General features: G+C 39.1%; 1 protein-coding gene across 3 annotated transcripts in view; it reads right to left on the bottom strand.

Annotated features, from left to right (window-relative positions):
• Nucleotides 1-16381: 16381 nt before the first annotated feature.
• The window catches only part of LOC131737288 (zinc finger and BTB domain-containing protein 18-like), an 8906-nt gene continuing 4425 nt past the window's right edge, over nucleotides 16382-20862 (bottom strand). For all 3 annotated transcript variants that reach the window (XM_059025409.1, XM_059025407.1, XM_059025408.1), the window contains exon 2: nucleotides 16382-20563. In XM_059025409.1, coding sequence (XP_058881392.1) covers nucleotides 18894-20549 — 1656 coding nt within the window. In that variant the 5' untranslated portion in view covers nucleotides 20550-20563 and the 3' untranslated portion in view covers nucleotides 16382-18893. The remainder of the gene's footprint in view (nucleotides 20564-20862) is intronic.

Here is a 20862-nt window from a genome sequence, read left to right as displayed (position 1 = left end):
ATTACAATATTCTGAAGTACAGGATTAAATGCAGTAAAATAGGGGGCAGATAAGAGCAAAATAAATCACATTTAAATGAAGGGTGATAGTGTCCCAGGATACAACAGAGGAGTTCTACAGGTGCTGTCTGAAGAGGTGAGTCTTAAGGAGGCGCCGGAATGTGGTCAGGGACTGGGCAGTCCTGACATCTGTAGGAAGGTCGTTCCACCACTGCGGAGCAAGGGTGGAGAAGGAGTGGGCTCAGGAGGCAGGGGAGCGTAGCGGAGGTAGAGCCAGTCTTCTAGTGTAGGTGGAGCGGAGAGGTCGAGTGGGGGTGTAGGGAGAGATGAGGGTCTGGAGGTAGCTGGGTGCAGTCTGGTCAAGGCATCTGTAGGCTAGTACAAGAGTCTTGAACTGGATGCGAGCGGTGATCGGGAGCCAGTGGAGTGAGCGGAGTAGTGGAGTAGCATGGGTGAAGCGAGGCAGAGAGAACACCAGGCGGGCAGCAGAGTTCTGGATGAGCTGGAGCGGACGGGTGGCGGACGCAGGGAGGCCAGCCAGGAGGGAGTTGCAGTAGTCTAGGCGGGAGAGTACCAGGGCCTGGACCAGGAGCTGGGTAGCATAGTTATGTATGCTTCCAACCAAATTATGTATCTAGAATATCCATCAATTGCACCGTTAATGCAGATTCCATAGGGTGTCAGTTTATCGTAGGAATCAAGATGCCATAGAATATCAGGGCTTGAGTTGTGCTATGTTCTGCATCTTAATCGATTTCTACGCCTAAATTGAGCACCTTGGTAGTCAATAATATTACGCAACTGTCTAACGTCATTCTGGCTGAGAACAAATCCTTCTTGAATGCATTTCAAGTGCATTTATCTGTATCCATGTAGTCATCCAGACTGTTCAATTTCTTGTATTAATAAATGCAGCATCACGTCTAGTACATCAGATTGGTGCTTTCGCCTAAGTGTTCTACTGCATAACACTTCCATCCAGATGCGCTAAACATTCCAACATTTCATTATGGTTCAGACATAATCCAAAATAGAATTTGATTTAGTTTACTACATCAGCCATGCGTGACTTTATTTATTTATTTATTTATTTGGCAGATGCTTTTATCCAAGGTGATTTACAGGTGTTACAGGGCAATACAGGGTTACAATGCAAGCTTATTATTTAAATACAGTATAGTTTACAGTAAGTGCAAATAAGACTACTAAAATACAATATGAACTAGCAGGATTATAACAAGTTATGTCTACAATGACATATTAGTAGTGCATTAGTCTGCGTGATGTTCTGGAGCTGGTGAAAAACTGCGGATTAATTCCGAGTTAATTATCATGTTTTAAAATGAAAATGGAAATAATTTGCTTTATTATCTAGTGAAAACGGAAATATATATATTGTCTACGTGGCAGCAATACACTAACGTACTATTGGACTTAAAAGCCAAGCCCAGATAAAATGTTCCTCTCCAGCTCTATTTTCCAAATCCATTAAATACTTTGGTTTATAAAAAAAAAACACATACACAAACACACCTTCAAAAACGAATGCTGCTTTTTAGATTTTTGTTGCATGAATTGTATGTCTCTAAGCATTATGTAAAATATCTAATTTAAAATAGTTAAAATAAGCAGTAAAAATACATTTTAATACTAGACTCCTAATTCTCCCCATTAACGATACCAAGCCCATGTAAATATTAGTTTTGGTTAGATAATACTGAAGGCCAGCTATTAAGCACCTGGCTTCTGGCCCTGGTGTGAAAACATTGGTTAGGATGTGGCAAAAGTCTCTTAAGTTAATTTTAAGTGTATGTTTCCCAATAGATAGGGGTGGGGGCAGGGAGAGGGTGTTAGACCAAAAATACCCTTCACACTATTAAAGGGGTGTCTGGTGTGTAAGTGTCTATGGATGCTGTAGTGTGTGCTTGTATACATGTAACCTGACCCCTTTATAAAAGTTGTTGTTCTTTATGGTGGATGGCAAGTAGCTATGCTCCTATTAAGGAGTGGTTTGTGTACTAGGTAAAATATGTTCAACTCCAGAGCCACTTCAGTTGCACCAGTACAGTGTTTGTAAAGCACTTTATAGAGTACATGTACGTTCTAATACGTTCCATTGTCTTTTTGTGTCATAAGACATTGATAGTGTTGCATTATTTATTTAAGGGCGTCTGCTAAGAAATAAATAATAATAATAATAATAATAATAATTATAGCCAACAGGTCTGATGGTCCACAGTAACACGTGGTAAAACAGTGGTTTGATAATTATTATTATTATTATTTATTTCTTAGCAGACGCCCTTATCCAGGGCGACTTACAATCGTAAGCAAATACATTTCAAGTGTTACAATACAAGTAATACAATAAGAGCAAGAAATACAATAACTTTTGTTCAAGCAAAGTACAAGTGTGACAAACCACAATTCAATGATACAGCAGATAATAGTGATAGTTACATCAGGATATGATTAAATAGTGATAGTTACATCAGGATATGATTAAATACAAAGTACTACAGGTTAAACACTTGGCAGATTACAGTATTCTGAAGTACAGGATTAAATGCAGTAAAATAGGGGGCAGATAAGAGCAAAATAAAGCACATTTACATGAAGGGTGATAGTGTCCCAGGATACAAACAGAGGAGTTCTACAGGTGCTGTTTGAAGAGGTGAGACTTAAGGAGGCGCCGGAATGTGGTCAGGGACTGGGCAGTCCTGACATCTGTAGGAAGGTCATTCCACCACTGCGGAGCAAGGGTGGAGAAGGAGCGGGCTCTGGAGGCAGGGGAGCGTAGCGGAGGTAGAGCTAGTTTTCTAGTGCAGGCGGAGCGGAGAGGTCGAGTGGGGGTGTAGGGTGAGATGAGGGTCTGGAGGTAGCTGGGTGCAGTCTGGTCAAGGCATCTGTAGGCTAGTACAAGAGTCTTGAACTGGATGCGAGCGGTGATCGGGAGCCAGTGGAGCGAGCGGAGTAGTGGAGTAGCGTGGGCGAAGTGAGGCAGAGAGAACACCAGGCGGGCAGCAGAGTTCTGGATGAGCTGGAGCGGACGGGTGGCGGATGCAGGGAGGCCAGCCAGGAGGGAGTTGCAGTAGTCTAGGCGGGAGAGTACCAGGGCCTGGACCAGGAGCTGGGTAGCATAGTTGGTGAGGAAGGGTCGGATTCTTCGGATGTTGCTCAGGAAGAATCGGCAAGTGCGTGCCAGAGTGGAGATGTGCTGGGAATAAGAGAAGCAGGGGTCCAGGGTGACTCCAAGGTTCTTAGCTGAGGAAGAGGGAGAGAGTGTGGTAGATTCCAGAGGAACAGAGATAGAGAGATCAGAGGAGGGGGAGGAGGAGGGAAAGAAAAGGAGGTCAGATTTAGAGAGGTTGAGTTTGAGGTGATGCGAGTGCATCCAGGAGGAAATAGCAGACAGACAGGTAGAGATACGGGAGGAGATGGTGGAGTCAGAGGTGGGGAAGGAGAGGAAAATCTGAGCATCATCAGCATAGAAATGGTATGAGAAACCATAGGATGCGATGAGGGGGCCCAGGGAGCGGGTGTAGAGAGAGAACAGGAGAGGACCCAAGACTGACCCTTGGGGGACTCCAGTTAAGAGAGGGTGAGGTGTGGAGGTTGCTCCACGCCAGGTTACTTGGTAAGTGCGGTTGGAGAGGTAGGAGGAGAACCAGGCCAGAGCAGTGCCAGAGATCCCCAGGTCAGCAAGAGATGATAGTAGAATAGAGTGATCAACAGTGTCAAAGGCAGCAGAGAGGTCGAGGAGAATTAGGACAGAGGAGAGAGAGGCAGCTCGGGCACACTTAAGTGAGTTGGTGACAGACAGCAGGGCGGTTTCAGTGGAGTGAGCAGAGCGGAAGCCAGATTGGAGAGGGTCAAGCAGAGAGTGGTTGGACAGGAAAGCAGAGAGCTGGCAGTGTACAGTCCGCTCGAGGGTTTTGGAGAGGAAGGGTAGGAGGGAGACAGGACAGTAGCTCTGGAGGGAGGTGGGGTCGAGGGTAGGTTTTTTGAGGAGGGGAGTGATAGAGGCTTTTTTGAAGGCAGAGGGAAAGATACCAGAAAGTAGAGAGGTGTTGAGGAGGGAGGAGATGAAGGGGAGTAGAGCAGGAGCAGCAGCTTGAAAGAGGTGAGATAATGATGGATAGAGGGTGTTGAATGTGTTTAAGGGGGTTTAAAAGGACAATGGTTCCAATGAAAGGTGTTTGTATGTGTTTGTATTGTTTTTACACACATTTTAACATAATATGCTGTATGTAGGATGGTGTGGAAAACATCTCGTGGGACTCTTTTTACAAGGAAATGTGTGCATCTTTCCAATGTAAACTTAAGCAGGAACACTATTTAGCATAGATAACACCTTCATAACTCTAATCACATTCTTTCCTACACATGTTTTACAATGCCACAACTATATATACAACAACTGTTTTCAAAATGGGAAGCCCCTGTGGGGGCCCAAAATAACTTTAGGGGGTCCAAATGGTGACAGATTTTTGTGTTCCGTATTTTCAGTCAGGAAACTCATGCGATAGGTTATTTATTAAAACAGACTTTGGCCTCACCTTTCGAGGTACCCCAACCCATAAATGAGCTTGCAGATAAGTGGAGGGGCTGACGGTAGGGAAGGCATGGGCAGGGGGGCAGGATAGCTGCCCTCCCCCGTTAGACAGAGCCAAAAAAGCAGGTGGAGGCTGGAGAGGAGGAGGCAAACTCTTGAGCACAGAGGGGACTTAATGGATTGAGCTACAATATAAATCCTTTCCTTGTTGATCATTGGATATATTGTGTATCTGTGAGTGAGACTTGTTTTCAGATTACTGTTGTGAAATACACATTTTTGTGTGTGAATGTGTTGGAGATACAGGCCCTTGTGGGCAATGTTTTTTGTAGCTTTCGGGGACACAGACCATTTCTGAAGAAATGTAGCCACTGAATATGACATCCAGCCACAGAAATGCTGTGATTGCCTGTAGGGGTTCCTATTAAAACATAGCCACAAGGAAAATGTAGTAAAATCTGGACTAGGTATTTAAATATTAAAAGTACCTCTAAGTGACTACAAAGTTGTTCAGAGTGTAACAATGGGCCATTTTATGGTGTTAATCCAGGCCAGAAGGCAGTATAGAAAGTTCAGACATGGGTTGCAGGTTATTTTAGTAGTCCAAAACTTAACTTACCATAAATAACCACATTGCACAGTTATGTTTTGTATCATATATGACACAGTCAGGCATGTCTATTTAGCCTTCTTTTTAAACCAACGTTACTCCAGATATCTCATAGGCACATCTGCACACCTCTTCGCCTTCTACTTAACTCGGTAACAGATGCTCAATCGAGTGTATAGCCCAGTAGGTGGGGCTAAAGAACTATCATAATACTTCAAATTACAGTAGTCAATTAATCAGATATCATTAGAAGAGGCACTTTATTAATACAGAATTGCTGTGCAATAGGAACTTAAGATGACAAAAAAACGAGTGGAGGCAGATAAATCGCTTTGGAAGCAAAGCTTGTTATTGTCATTTTCTGCATATTAGTATTGCTTATAAAGGCATGAAGCTGGTAATTATTTACATTGAATATTTTATTAAACTGTGAACTCAAAATACCCCAAATAACTTCATTCTTAATCTGTTTAAGAGTATGTGACTGGCTGCCCACCCCTTGTGGATATTCATTTATTAAATGTATGTATTTTCATTTGTATTATTGTATTGTATTGTATTATTGTAATTGTGTTTGTGTGCGGACGGATGAAAGCCGTCCAACGTTATTGTTTATTATTTGATAAACTGTTATTCTTTAGAAAATGTAGTTGGCGTGGATGGGGTTAAATCCCCATCCCGATAAAGCTTGTGGGAATGTGGCTGGAGCCTTAATAAGTTAATTGTTTAGTGGGTAATTAAGGCTCCAGCCACAGAATATAAAAAGACCCACTCCAGCTCATTATTAGTTGAGAATTAAGTGGAGTTAAGAGTGAGAGCGAATGCTACCAGAAAGTGAACCAATGTACTCGTTTTACTAAAAGTGTTTGTTTTACTTTGCCCAGAGTGCCCTTTTCTTTGTGTATTTTCAGCTGTTTGTTTTTTGTTTCATTCTATGTTTGGTTTTGACATCACCACTGCAGCCCTCACTGCCACATATGGTGTCCTCCATGGGATAAACAACGCCTCCAGAGTGTCAGACCAGGGAAGGACTGCGTTTTTTTTTTTTTTAAGTTTTTAAAAAAAAAAAAGAAAAAAGGGGGAAAGCACGGCAGAAAAAGGCAGCAGCAACCTCCGCAGCAGCCGAGCGTCCAGCGCCCAGCTGGGGCCGCTGGGACAAATACTTCCACCTGTTGGAGATCCTCGAGTCAGTGCCCTTACTGTCCCTGGCCGGGAGAGGAGGAGGGATGACCGGAGGGTGGCTGGGAGGCCTACCTCAGTGCTCTCGAGGCTGAGAACCTGTGCTGTGCCTGTGGGGAACAGGGCCACTTTGTGGTCAGCTTCCCTGCCCTCCAGGAAGAGGAGGAGAGGGAGCACCACTTCCGGGCCTAGAGGAGCCACGACCACCTGCACTTGGAGAAGGATTGCCTGCCGCTCCTATCTTCGCCGCCATGGGAGGGCTGCCTGTTGCTCCCGCCTCCATCACCAGGGGCGAATCAAGGTACTCGTTTTACTAAAACTGTATTTATAGTTTGTGTTTGTTTTACTTTGGCCAGAGTGCCCTTATTTGTGTATTATGTTCAACTGTTTGTTTTGTGTTTAATTCATAAAAAGCTGAGCGCCCTTGCGCCTCAGTTTAGCACCGTATGTTCTGTGTTTGATTTCATTTCCCTGGTCTGACGTCACCACTGCAACCCTCACTGCCACAGAGTATGTGAGAAAAAATGCTGGTTCAAGTTGCTATGAGGTTTTAACATATCTGTACTTACCAGGGTTATTGGATTAACACCACAAACAGGGTTGCGCGTCAGGAGATGGTTTTTATTATTTCTAAAATTTTCTAACGTTCGAGAGATCACGGTTGGACTGGGAGAGAGGCGGTTGAAGCTGGGAAAGACCTCTGGGTGAGCCTGTCAGGTCGGCAGTATTATTGTTTAAAATATCAGCTAAAACGGAGTCAGCTGGTTGTCAATATAAATTGTAACAGGGTACAGTAACTGGTAGTAGTGGTCTGCTGAACTGGTTTGATAAGGATTGGGGTGAAGACGAACTCTTGCGAGTCGGTATAATATTTAGGTTTATTTAAAAGCTAGGGATATACATTTTCTATTTCCTAGAAAACAATTATTCTTTCCTTTTCTATTGTTAATTTAGGGATCTACATATATTATAGGTGTGTGTCTGAGTGAGTGGTTTTTCTCCATATTATTCTGTCGCTATTCTAGATAAGGACCCCCCTTTTTCCTACTCCCTTAATTATTTATTTTATTTCCCCTCCCCAGAATAAGTCTTGGTGACTGGCATTAATAATTTAGGTTGAGATTCCTCCCTCCCCCCCATTTTTATATAACAATCTATCCTGCTCTAATCATTCTTATCTCTTAAGTTTAATTTATTTTCAATCCTTTCCAAGAAGATAATTACTGAGTTATTTCAATATTCTCATTCTCATTTTTATTTATAATTTGTGTTAATTGTTTCGTAAATCTACAGTTCTTTTATATTCCCTATCTTCCCCTTTCCCCGTACTTCTTATACATTCTGTTAAATAATTGTTCGGCCTCCATAGTTTCTGGTCTGTGTGAAGTCCATCTTCATTTAGTCAGTACTCATTTAGGCTACCAGGTGCAGGTGCAGTTGGCGTTACATTGGTGTTAGACGTGGGATGCAGGTACCCCGGCACGCACTCGTCGGACTGTAGCCTGGTGAACAAGTTCGGGGCAGACTTGAGGCTGGCAGGGGAGAGTGTAGCGTGCACGGGGGAACGCAGCAGCAGGGCTGGTAGGTGACGTGATCACACACAAAGACATAAGCCCGGTATAGGCTCCTTGCAAAGGAGCCGACTCTTTTGTACAGCAGTATTGGCGCTATGCTTTAGTGCGAGAGGTCCCAGGTTCTCGCCCACCCTCCGCCTGTGTGTGGATTGCCTCCCTCTGTGTGATGCACCTGCCTGTGGAAACTGAGGTTTGCTACAGTATTATACTGGTGTTTTAATGATGTCCCAAAATTAAAGAAAAGCACCACTGAATTAAAAAAAACAGTTCAAGTTTCAGAATAATGGTACATCAAAAAAAGGCATACAGTCTTCAACATTACAAAGGTGCCATGTGATCTACCAGCTGTTCTTAACCCCTCTGCTCATTTAGGATAACGGAGGGTGTTTTAAGCTGGGAGATGTTGATATGGGAGCTGGCAAGATTTTGATATGTGCTGTCAGCAGTTTTTTGCCTTGCCAGCCTGCTGATCCTACTGACCAATTTACATTATTAAAAGAAGCTTAAAAACAAACACCATATAAGGCTGAAGAAAGGTTGCTTTATAAAAGTTTAAAAACATATTATAGCATGTGAAAGTGTGATTAATTACAGGTAATTAATTTCAGCATTGTGTGAAAGCTTATTCTATATATATATATATATATATATATATATATATATATATATATATATATATATATATATATTTATTTATCCTTTTTTTTTAAATAGCAACAATGTACCTTGTACAGGAACAATTATGATACAACTTTCTTTCTCTAGGAACAAATATTGTTCTTGCTGTTGTTGTTTTTTTTCTCAGTATTTGTTGAAAGTCATATTTATATTATTTTAACCCTTCCCCAGCATATGACAATTGCAGTTTTTGCTCTTCAGTTCTTAATAATGTGTAAGCAAAGTAACAGCAAATAAGTTTTAATAATGTGTAATGAAGTTCAGATATGGGGAAGTATACCTGCTGCCTATCCTTCCCCAGTGGTGCTGAGGAATGTTGTGAAGCGTTTTGAGACACAACTTAAAAAGGTGTAATAGAAAAGTCCCCTTCCTTTTGTGCATTATGTTTTCTTACTATCCCCCACAAGGGATGAAATCCCCAGGGACAGGGATATAGTGTTGGTATATGTACACAGGGGTGTGCAAATCTTTAAAAAAACTTGTTGTCCAAGGGACAAAATGCTACAAAAATCTACTTGCCCCCTCGCCATCGCACATGTTTAACCCTGAGAATTGTTAGAAGTAACAGATTTAGGGCCCCATTTACGAAAGGGCACTAAACATTATGGTGCACCATAATTGCAATTTATATCATGGTGGTCATGGGTAAGTCTTGGACATTATTGTGCACATTAAATTATCGCTCACAATACATGTAGTGTGCACGCTATGGTATGTAAATTAGCCAAATAGTGTGCACGTAAATTAATGCGTTCTCTGTTAGTACATTTAGATTTATGGTGCATGTTAGGCTCACTACTTCATGTGCATGTTGCAGCTACATTTAGTGTCCTTTCATAAATGAGGCCCTTAGTTTTACAGACTAGTTCATGTTTTTTTTTCAGCACACCCCAGCGTATGACTATAGCATACTGTAGTAATTAAGCATTGGTTAGAAGCATACACAACTCACAGTAATCCGGGAGAAGCAGCAAGCTATTTTATGGAGGCTGTGAAATCAAGAATGGGGAGTCCCAAGTGAGTACATGGAAATTTGGGACTGGCAAAATACTGGCACAGGTTTTGTTTCTGTTTTCACAAGATAATTATTACGTTATAACATAATAATTATCTTGTGAAAAAGGAAATAATTATTACATTTCAACGTTATATGCTTCCATAATTTTGCATATGTCTCTTGAGCTATTAAGAATTAGATTCTGGGGCTATATGAGGGTGTCTGTCTGTCCCCACATTGTCCATCTGTATGGCACACTTACATTTTTACATACTGTAAATCATTTTAATAGACTTTACCATGATTCTAAGACCTAATTGGCTTAACTATTGATATGCGTCATGGTTATGAACTGTTTTGTCATACTGAAAGCTATCATTCTGAATCGTTTACATCTGGGACGATGTATGTTACTGATATACTTGTTATTTGTTGCAATGCTGCCACTCTGGGTTAGTATTAACTTTCAAGGTGTTATACATTTTTAATTCAATGTGTCCAGTTTCACATGACCCTGTATACTAATTTTCATGGGAATAGATAATTTAATTTAAAAAAAATGGAAAACCCAAATTACAACTGAATGCTGGAAATCCTAGATACATGGTTAGAATGCAGTTTTAAAAATGTAATTTACTGCAAAATATTCATCAGGAGCATAGAAAGGGTCTCCATGCATATGCAAATTAATTAGTACTATAATATATTAAACTTAATGATTTATTTGAACAAAATGCTGCTTGTAAAAAGTTGCAGTATACTATAGAACAAACATTACACACACATTTTTTTAAATCTTTTCTGAAGCCAAGGTTTTTAGAACCGAACATTTACTGTATATTCTCACATTTGTACATCTTAACTCATGAGAAGAAGTACTGTCTTCTACCTCCTTGGTTTAAACTTGTACCCCACTGCGTAGGTTTGTATCCCAGGGGAAAGGACATTCTGGATTCCATATGTCTACAGACATATGGGAGGGTGGGGAAGAGCACAAGTCGGGCTGGCAGACAGCCAATAAATATTGTTTCGACTTTCAACTTGGACATAACATAAAACAATTTTCTTTCAGTTTGTGTTTGGAATTGTCTTTCTCAAGCCCTGATCAGGATATCTAGTTGAACTAGCATTGAATTGGATGGACTTGGATTCCCAAGGCAGTTCCAGTAATCTATTTTATCTTGCTCAAGCATGACTTTGGACTTGTCAGTACAATGGTACCGTTAGCACAACTTCAATACTATGACCTGCCATTGGTAGAATACAGTAGTCCAAATGGTACCAAAAATGGTATGACCCATTGTGGTGGCACCTAATCAGTTCCTGTGTACCTCTGTTGTTGACATTGCCGGTAATGGAGAGTTAATGGCTGCTTTTTCATCTAATAGCTGAAAAACACATACTATATTTGAAACACATTATAGTTACAAATAATTAATATTGTATTGGTCTATATTGTCCAGGCTGCTCAAAATAAGAAGTTAGACTTCAGGTAAGGCTGAGTTCTTCCTGTTCACCGGTTGCTAGGTGACTGAAGGGATGTTGGGCCACAGTCTGTAAATATTCAGCACTGCTACTGCTGAGGTGTGTTTGCTGTGCTCTGAGGAGTGAATCTTGGTACAGGTGCCTTCTTAGATAGCATACCTCTCCTATCATTCCAGCACTGCAGCATTTCACCTCAAGCAACTTAGATTTTAATCAAACACTGCCTGTACAGTATATGTTGTTTTTTATTTCAAATGTAATTACTCAGTTTGTGTGCTGTCACTTTACACAAAACAAAGGCAAGCAAGACTTGGCACAGGGGTGTTTTTAAAAAGGAGTGCAGGGATGCAATGTATATGAGCTGAGACCCACCCCACACCCCTCTTTTCAGTGGCCTCCTATTACTTGCCAGCAATTAAACAAAACTATGTTGCTTTCCTCTACAGTTTCTACTGCTGGTTAATTTGAGTGGACTGAATGCAACACCCTCTTTGTTTGAGTAATAACCACAAACCCAATAGACAAGTCTTTTTAGTTCTCTCCGTCTTTATATATTTTATATATAATGATATACAGTATGGGTAGCAGTGAATTACAAGAACAAGATTCTATCAAGGGGTTCTTTGAAAGAAACCTGAGATACTGTAGTATTATTTTCTTGTATAGTGTTTTTGTTTTTTATAATACATCTTATACTATATAAAAGAAGAAGACTTGCAATGCATTATAGAGTGAACTGGAGGAAAAAAGGAAATGGAAGGTTTTGTGAGTATTGTAAAAGCACAATTGCAATAAATATTTGATGAACTTTATATGATAATAACTTATGTAACTATAAACATTTTATCATTGTGGATGCAGACAGGAAAAGTGATATTTCACTGTTTTGACATCAAAACAGGAATTATTACAGTGGATTATAACTTTGTGATGTTGTAGCAGTGAATCACTTTTTTGCACTAGAGAGGTTGCAAATGTATTATTGAAATAAATAATGTTGTTCTGTATGTTGTTGCAGTATTATGTTGTTGGATGGATCCATTCACAATTGTTTTTCTCCACAGACTTTTTCTACAACGTATCTGTTGACTTAAACGACTTTTGTCTAGTCTACCAATGGGCCCAAAAAGCACAAAAACAGAAGGTACAAAACCTGAAAAAAAGCTGATGAGAATGTCCCTCATCTCTGGCTGTCATGACAAGAAAGCTCTCATTCATTCTCTGCCTTACAGAAAAAAAAATGCTGGCTTCAATTGTTTTGAGCTCTGAGTTTAACAAGGGCATGAAAACTGTTGGCCTCTTTACTTCAAAATGACCCCATGTCGGCTTTCGTTCTTCATCTTTGCATGCCTTAAAACACATATGATTAGCAGTACTCCACTGCTTTTATGCTTTTTTGTCTCTGAATCAAGGTTACATGCATTGCCTGATACTAGTGCACAGCTTGGCAAAGAATTCCCACAAACTTCTGTGTTGTAGCTATAGATACAAACCCAAGCTGGTCTTATACAAAACTCCAACATGTTGAGCCCACTGCCCCTCGGCACAGCCAAATGTTTCTGCAGCTGCCCTTTTGTCCCTCTTCTTAAATAAACAAAGGACAGATACAAATTAATGACCTAAATTTACAGCAAAACACACAGCCATCTGAGGGCAAATTGTCTTCTCAGAACAGATGTTAAATAACGTAGCTATGTGAACAATAACGGAGTGCATTAAAAGATGATAATTATATTGTTGCACTTCCAAACAGTGTGAACTCTGCGCTGCTTTCTCTTGGCTGATTTATTTATAAATAACTCAAGACAGCAAAGGAGTTTAAAAAAATGCAGCTTCCCTTTTCTGTCTCTGTATAGACTTGTGTTCACTACAGGATGCTAGGTTTCTCTAATATGAAGAATTCATTGAAATCTTTCTGTGTTTTCTTAAGATTTAGTTTATGAATATTTTTTTCTTTAAATACAAGAAACTGATAATAACTTATAAACTTCTCTTCATTAATTCTTTTTAAGTTAGTATAAAGTATTTGTTTTACATTCTTCAATATTAAATCAGATGCATAAACAAACTCAAACTAAAAAATATAATGTAAATACACTAATAATACAATTTATAGAGTGACATAGAGTGATCTGCAAACATTTTAAGAATCAAATAATACATTTAAATGATAAAGTTTTTTTCAGGAAAAAAATGAATCTTTATTTACTGGTGCGAAAAGGTTTTAGCTAACAAGTTTGTTGCATTGATTTATGTTATTATGTATTATTATTTTAATATTGCAAACTTATACAGAATTTAAATTCTTGAAATGAACATGCATTGGATTATAACACAAGTGGGAAATTAAGCTATGGGGTCCTGATTTATCAAGGTCTTTTTGTACCATTTTCTGTGAGGAAATGTGTTCATGTAAAACTAGTAATAAACAAGACTGGAACACCTTTGAGCCATTGAATAAAATATCTATTTTTTTTTTTTTTTGTTTATTAGTTTTGTAAAAAAAAAAAAAAAACGTATCATAAAAAGGGGCCAACACAAAATGTGTGTTTATTATTTTTGTGTTTTCAAGAGTGTTTTTGGTAATTTTGTTGTAAAATTCAAGCTGTTGGCCTTTGATGAGAATATAATGTGGGGTTCTGCTCTGGCAGTTGGAAGTACACCAAAGACCAAAGCAAAATTCCTCAACAGCTGAAATTGCTGAAAAGAATACAAATCGCAAACCTACATATTTTGTAGAAAGATTCCTAATTTTTTTTATATATATATATATATATATATATATATATATAGCTACAAAGGGAAAACGTTTTTAGCATCTGTAGGATGCCACTATAATTAATGCACACTCACTTTAAAGTGGTCAGCTTTTAATGCATCTGTAAGGACAGGTTTGCAAACGAGTGAGACATTAGATATAGTGGACTTGTTTTCTGGAATCATTTACATTAACTCATTCAGCAGGGAAGCAATATGCAAGCTGCTGCTTTTGTTTGTTTTTAAATCTCCCCCTGCCTGCATGTTGTTTCTCTGGAAGCACATTAAGCGATTAGGTTCAAGGAAAGAAGCAGCATTTGTTCATTTATTACTGTATCTGATCATTCTGTATATCCAGATTATAAAATAAAAAATACAACAAAATAACCAAATTATTTCCATCACAAGGATCTGCAAGAAGGTTACTCACGCTAACAGCGAGCAAGGAAAATTACTTTAAAGCCTTGGTTATGACAAATAATCTGGTGTGTTTCCAACATAAATGAATATGTGAAAACAGCCGCTAATGTACAAGTTTACCACAGGATATTTTTATTTTATAAACCGAAAACATTTTTAAATACAGTAATAATGAATTTGATTTCAGTCAGATTTAAGTTGCTAAAGATAACTGCATTGCTTAAATGTTCCAGTGCCAGTTTTTAGGTAAAAGGTTCTTGTAATTGTGATAATTTGCCATATCATGTTTCATATTAAATAGGAACACTTATTGATTTCTCCCCCTCATGAAATGTCATTGTTCATCAAATCATTCAAGCCATCCCATAACAGCATGCTAAAATACTTAAAATATCTTCATAGCCGATATTATAAAATGTGACTAGGATGTAAATGTACTACAGCAGTTACCAACAGACCTGATTTACATAAACATTTTAAATAAATACATGTTTTTCTCAATTAGGCACTTTTCATAAATAATTATGAAAATAATTTATGTTTCCATCAATTAAAAAAGCTTAATATTCAAGAAACTGTTCTATGCTTAAATTAGCCGACAGTCTAGAAAATGGTGTATGTTTTATTCATAAAAATAGACGTTGGAATAAATTCAACTCTTCATGAGTAGGGCCCTATGAAATCTGTTTTATTATTTTGAATTTTCAGATTTATTTTTTCCTGATTTTGGATTTTTCGGTTTTAAAAATCTGTCATTTGTTAGTTTTTTTTCTTTATAACCACAAGCGTTTGATACATTGACAGCAATGATGAAGCTAGAAATGCATGAACAAATATGACAAAAAAAAACCCTTTCTAAACAGTTTTAATCAAAGTGCTTTCAGAAAAAAGGGTACAAATTGGCACAATGTAATAGAAACAAACTAGGAACATTGTAAATTAAAAAAAAAAATGTAGGCTTTTTTTTTTTTTTTTTTAGTAATTTTTCTTTTCAACACAAGCTGAACTATAACATTGCAAAATAGATTTAATGTTTTCATTAATAATTAATAACAATGTAAATAAAAGCCTGAATATTTTGATTTATTCTAATTTAATAAAAAGGCACGTCGTAATATAACTTTGGAGACAAAATGCAGCAACTAGACACATGCAGTAGTCATTACAGTACTATCTGCTCAGAATAACTTATAGATAGTTGTCCCCCCCCCCCCCAGCGATAATGGTAGCTAGCAAGTGAAGTTAAAACAGTTTACAGTTAAAATCAGTCGTGTATGGTGGCTGAGAGGTGCAAAAATATTTATTTCATGCGTTCCCATGATGTGTGTTTCCTGAAGCCTCTTGTCATACAAACACTATTTCAATGTCATTTTTAAAATATATACATATATATATTGTTTGTTTAAACTGATTTTGTGGTAATGTCCTCAGGTGCCTAATTCCATTTCTTTCTCTGCATTCCATGATTCCGTCCATGTTCTGATTTCATAGGGCCCTACATGAGTTAAAGCTTTGTGAATAGGGCCCATTGTTTCAATCATAAGTTTGCTTATGAAAAGTAGGATGTTGTGTTAGGAATACTATCTATAAACCTATAGTAACCCTTAACAGAAATCAAATAAAACCTGAAATAATGTCTGGAAATGTAACGACGACAGCCCCGGTTACTTCTGTATTGTGTTACAATTCTGTATTGTGTTCCAATGTACTTGACAGGAATATTGTCTGCATGAACACATTCATTAACCTGTGTCAGCCTCCTGTAGAAGGAACATAAAGAAACACAGTTTGTATGGTGTAAACCAAATATGTCCCGTCCTCCCTCCCCCCCTTTTTTTTTTTCAAATTAGTGTTTGGACAACTGTTTTGTGTTCTGTAAGAATTGAAGCCTGACTTATTTAATAATATAAACCCACAAGCTTGGATATTAATATACATAGAAAAAATACATATGGAACTGTAAAATGTGTAACTCACAATCAAGAACTTTGCAGTTGACTTTATGGATCATAATAAGAACCACTAGAACAAACAGAACGCTATTGGTAATACAAGTAATCAGACGTTTGCATTGCTGTTGAAATATTTCAAATACATGCAAAAAAAATGAATTAAGACAAAAAATGATTTCTCAGGGGCATATAATTTATTGCAGTCAGCACACGATTAAAAAATGTCACCAACAGCACACCAAAAAAAGTACAAAACTAAACAGCATTATAATTTACTCCCCTCATGAAAATAAAACATACTATGATTGTCAAAGCTAAACGTCAGTCTAAATCCAGAAAACAAATGAACAATGTCAAACAGAAACTCACTCTTACAGGGAATACCAATAAAAAAAACAATTAAAAAAAAAAAAGTTTTAAAAAATCTGTTTATTTCTTAAAGACAGGATTGTCCTTATCCACAGATTTCTTCCTTCCTCCCTAGCAGATTTGAACATGTTTATTTAAACTCTTCAAGTAACTAATGACTGGAGATGCTTAGAGGCCATTTTTCACAGTTATTTTTTTATTTTTTTATATATTATACAAATTGAAACAGTCCATTAATACACTATTTTAGTTTTCCAATAATTACCTTCTGCACAAAAATAAGCTATTTTTACAGTAGTTTAAGGCGGTCAAGTACATTTTAACATAAAAAGAAATGAAACACGGCCAAGATTTCCGTGCTACTCTCATATACCTTATTTGTGAGTGCAAGAGAGAGAAAACAAACACTGTGCAAAACACTTTTGCCCTGTGTTGCTTGCAAGAGCCACACGTCAGGCTGCTGCAGCTTCTGCTGCTAGGATACACCTAGTGTATCAGACCCCACATCAACCAGGGCTGACCAGTCCATTCAGTTTAAGCAAAAAGCTATCCAACTTAATCATGTTCTTTCAGGAAAAACAGCCTTGTTTTGTCTCTAGTTGTGCAGTAGTATTTTTAAATTATACATCGCTGGATATAATATACAGCATGTTTACAATAGTATCCAGAGCTGTGTGTTCTCCTGACAGTGATCTGGGCTACAACCAAGTGATTCATAATTTAAACCAATCAATGAAAGTATTTTCTATGCAATTTGGCACGCAACTAGTTTAGTTGAATAATGCGCTAGAAATTACGGTCCCTACTTATCCACAGGGTACAGCAACCAGCTTGCGACCAAAATTTTCCAAAACTAAAAACAACTTTTGAAAGTATGTTGCAAGTGCCAAACAAAAATATTAATAAAAAAAAAACATGATGCATCGGCTATCAATTCAATGGTCACTCATGGTTGTTTCTGACAAAGCTGAGAAACCAAAAAGCCAACTTTCCACCCATTCTTCTGACAGATACACAGACAGCAATTCTCATCCAACACAACAGTACTGAAATAGAAATGCGTCTGGGTCAGTCAGGGACCCCTGCATATAATTAGAGTTGAAAACACCTTCAGAAGGCTAATATGTTAATGTTAACGTAATCTCCACTTGTTTTTCATCTGACAGAGGCCTACAATTATATACTTTATTTAAAAAAAAAAAGAAAAGGATCAGTGCATTCTTAATGTTCTTCATAGTCCCAATGAACATTTCAATGGCGCTTCTAATTTTATTAATAAGAAATAAAATTAAAAAAAAACTAATATTTATTTAGGAATTAAATAATGCAGTTAATTTAAACAAAACAAAACAAAAAAACACAAAAGTATATAAACAAAAATAAATATTCAAACTCATGCATTTTCTGTAGTTGTAATATTTAAATTTTGAACAGGCTGAACTAAAAGCAATAGCGCAACCTGTCAAGTATTTGATCACTTACAGTAGACAAGAACAGCAATTCACATTTTAATATACAGGGTTTGGAGTACAGTAGGACTATGGTATCCATTCTTAAATAGAAAACTCTTAGCAAATGTAGAAATCTACACAGGGGACTGAAGTTTACTTAGTTATGGATTGATGATATACTTTAAAAATCTGTGCTAAGCTTCCCATTTGTGAGAAACCTACAGCTCATTTGAAAAGGGATACCATACATTAAATGGGTTACCTTTTGTCCATCATCAGTCATGTTTCGCAGTAGCACAAGAAAACAATGTAGGTAAATGTATACCCCCCCCCCCCCCCAGTCCACCCCACCCCATACTTCCCGCAAGGGCTTTGCATGATAAATATTGTATTATTTCATTTTAAACTACAGTAGTGCACTATAAAAAATGGTGGACAGTACCCATTTAGTGTAATTTTTCTTGTTCAATATTTCATACCATGTACATGTAGGGGGCTACATGTCTAACACACAAAAAGTGATAGGCATGTGATTGCGATCATATTGATGCCAAACTCCTGGCTTCTGTTACATAAAAATGTCTACATTTCATAACAAATGTATACAAGGTGGGGGTTAAATTTTCAAAAAAGAAATGTAAATAAAAAAATGAATATGCTTCCTTTCAATCAGGATTTTTTTTTTTTTTAGCTCAAGTAGTAACATTTTAATTTGCTACTAAAGTGCAGTGTAGCAGTAAAAGGTTGAAATGCAACTGAAGTACAAGAAACATCACTGATTCATGATCATGCTCCCTCCCACCCACCCCCCAAACATACCTCTGCCCAATTTATTTATAATTTATGTTATTAAATTATTCTTATCATTTATTTCCAGAGTTCTTGAGAGCTATCCTCTATAGCCCAGTCCCTTACAGCGGGCAAGTTCAGTGCTTCACTTTTAACTGAAAGTGAGTTCACCAGCTCGCAGTGAAACTTGCGGATATGTCGGTACAGGTCTCCCGACTGCGTGAACCTGCGCTCGCACCACTTGCAGGCATGTGGCTTTTCACGGGTGTGCACCACTGCGTGCCGGCTCAGGTTGTGAGAGTACTGGAAGCTTTTACCACACTGGGCACAGGTATAGGGCTTTTCACCCGAGTGGGTCCGTTCGTGTCGCTTGAGGGTGTACATGCATGAGAAAGTCTTGCCACAAATGGAGCAGGTCGGCACGTTGACATCGCTGGCCGGCTTGGTGCGCACACCTTCCTGCTCGCGGAAGTGTGTGCTGAGGTGGATCTGCAGAATGTGTGGGCTGGGGAAGACCTTGTTGCACAGGGGGCACATAAAGATCTGACTGTGGGATGTGCTCAGCATGTTGGAGATGTAGGGCAGCAGGCCGCTGTCTATGCTGGTGGCCTCTGTTTGGGCCCGCTCACTTTCCGGGCTTAGCATTTCGTCGTCCTCGCTTGCCTTGTCCTCGCGGTCCAGCTCACTGGACAGGGAGGCCTCACGGATGGCAGAAAGGTGAGATGCGGTGGTCTCGTAATGGAGTCGGCTATGGTGGTGGTGGTGGCCCCCGCCATTGGTGCTTAGGAGTGCCTTCTTGGTGGCTGCCCCACCACTGTGTTCCATCTCGTAATCACCATTGCCCAAGTCCTCCTCGTCAGAAGCCCCTTCTTTTTCCACCTTTACCTGCACCAGACTGTTCTGCAAACTGTCTGGGGCAACTGCCACTGGGCTACACAAGTAAGGGCTGTTTCCAGAGAGGCTCTCCCCACCACCCCCTGCCAGGATTGATTTGATGGACAAGTCCAGCACACAGTCTGCATCTGCCGACACCCTCCTGGAGGTGACAGACCTTTGAGACAAAGACCCAGTCGAGCTGCAGGGACTGGCGGCCGTTTCAGTTTTTCCAGCTGCTGCTGTGTTTGTCTCTGCCTCCCTGCTGCTGCTGCCACCAGTGTGAGGGGTACCCGCAGAGTCAGAGGGCAACCTCATCCACATGTTCCCATGCTCAGGGAGAAAGTCTCTCTTGTTGCTTTCAGAGTCATCATCCTCTGCATCGCTGGGTAGGAGCTCACCCGCTGGGTTCACGCTGCTGCCCTCTGAGTAGCTCTCCACTTTGTCAGAGCAGCTGGAGGCGTCTTCTTCCCTCTTGGTGCTGTCTGCATCGGTCGTGGCTTTCTCTTTCAGTTTCTTCTTGCAGACCTTGACTATATCATACATGTGGAGGTAACTGGCGGCAGCCAGCACGTCCTCAATGGGGAGGGCTTTGAACTGGATCTTCCCCTCGTACATGAATTCAAGCAGGAGAGCGAAAGCCGGGGCTGTAACAATGTCACTGTTGAGATGAACAATGTCCCTTTTGTCCGGCTGGTCCTTGTAAAAGAGGTGGAAGTACATGCTGCACGAAGCCAGCACAGCACGGTGGGCTCGGAACTGGGCATCGCCGACCAGTACAATGGAATCACAAAGAAAACCCTGATGTCTCTGCTCACTCAGACACTGTAGCAAATGTCTGCTGTGGTCTGGGAACTCCATGCTGTCTTCATAACCTGAAAAAAAAAAGGACAGCAGATGTTAGTGCCCTCTTAGAACAACAATTGTTTTGTTTCATATATATATATAAATGTATATAAAACTCTCCCTACCTCACTCTATCAGAACACTCTACATTTCTCAGAGGGAAAATACATATAGGGGTGTGTGTGTGTGTGTAATATATATATATATATTATATATATATATACATACACGAACACAGATTCCAGATACTACAGACATAGATTCTGTCTATTTATTTCAAGATTTTCCTAATACTTAAAAAAAAGCATTATGATTAAAATAGCTTTTT

This window comes from Acipenser ruthenus, chromosome 6, assembly GCF_902713425.1.
Source record: "Acipenser ruthenus chromosome 6, fAciRut3.2 maternal haplotype, whole genome shotgun sequence".
Lineage (NCBI taxonomy): Eukaryota > Metazoa > Chordata > Actinopteri > Acipenseriformes > Acipenseridae > Acipenser > Acipenser ruthenus.
Note: the sequence above shows the minus strand (reverse complement) of the source record. Positions and strands in the feature narration are given on the sequence as shown.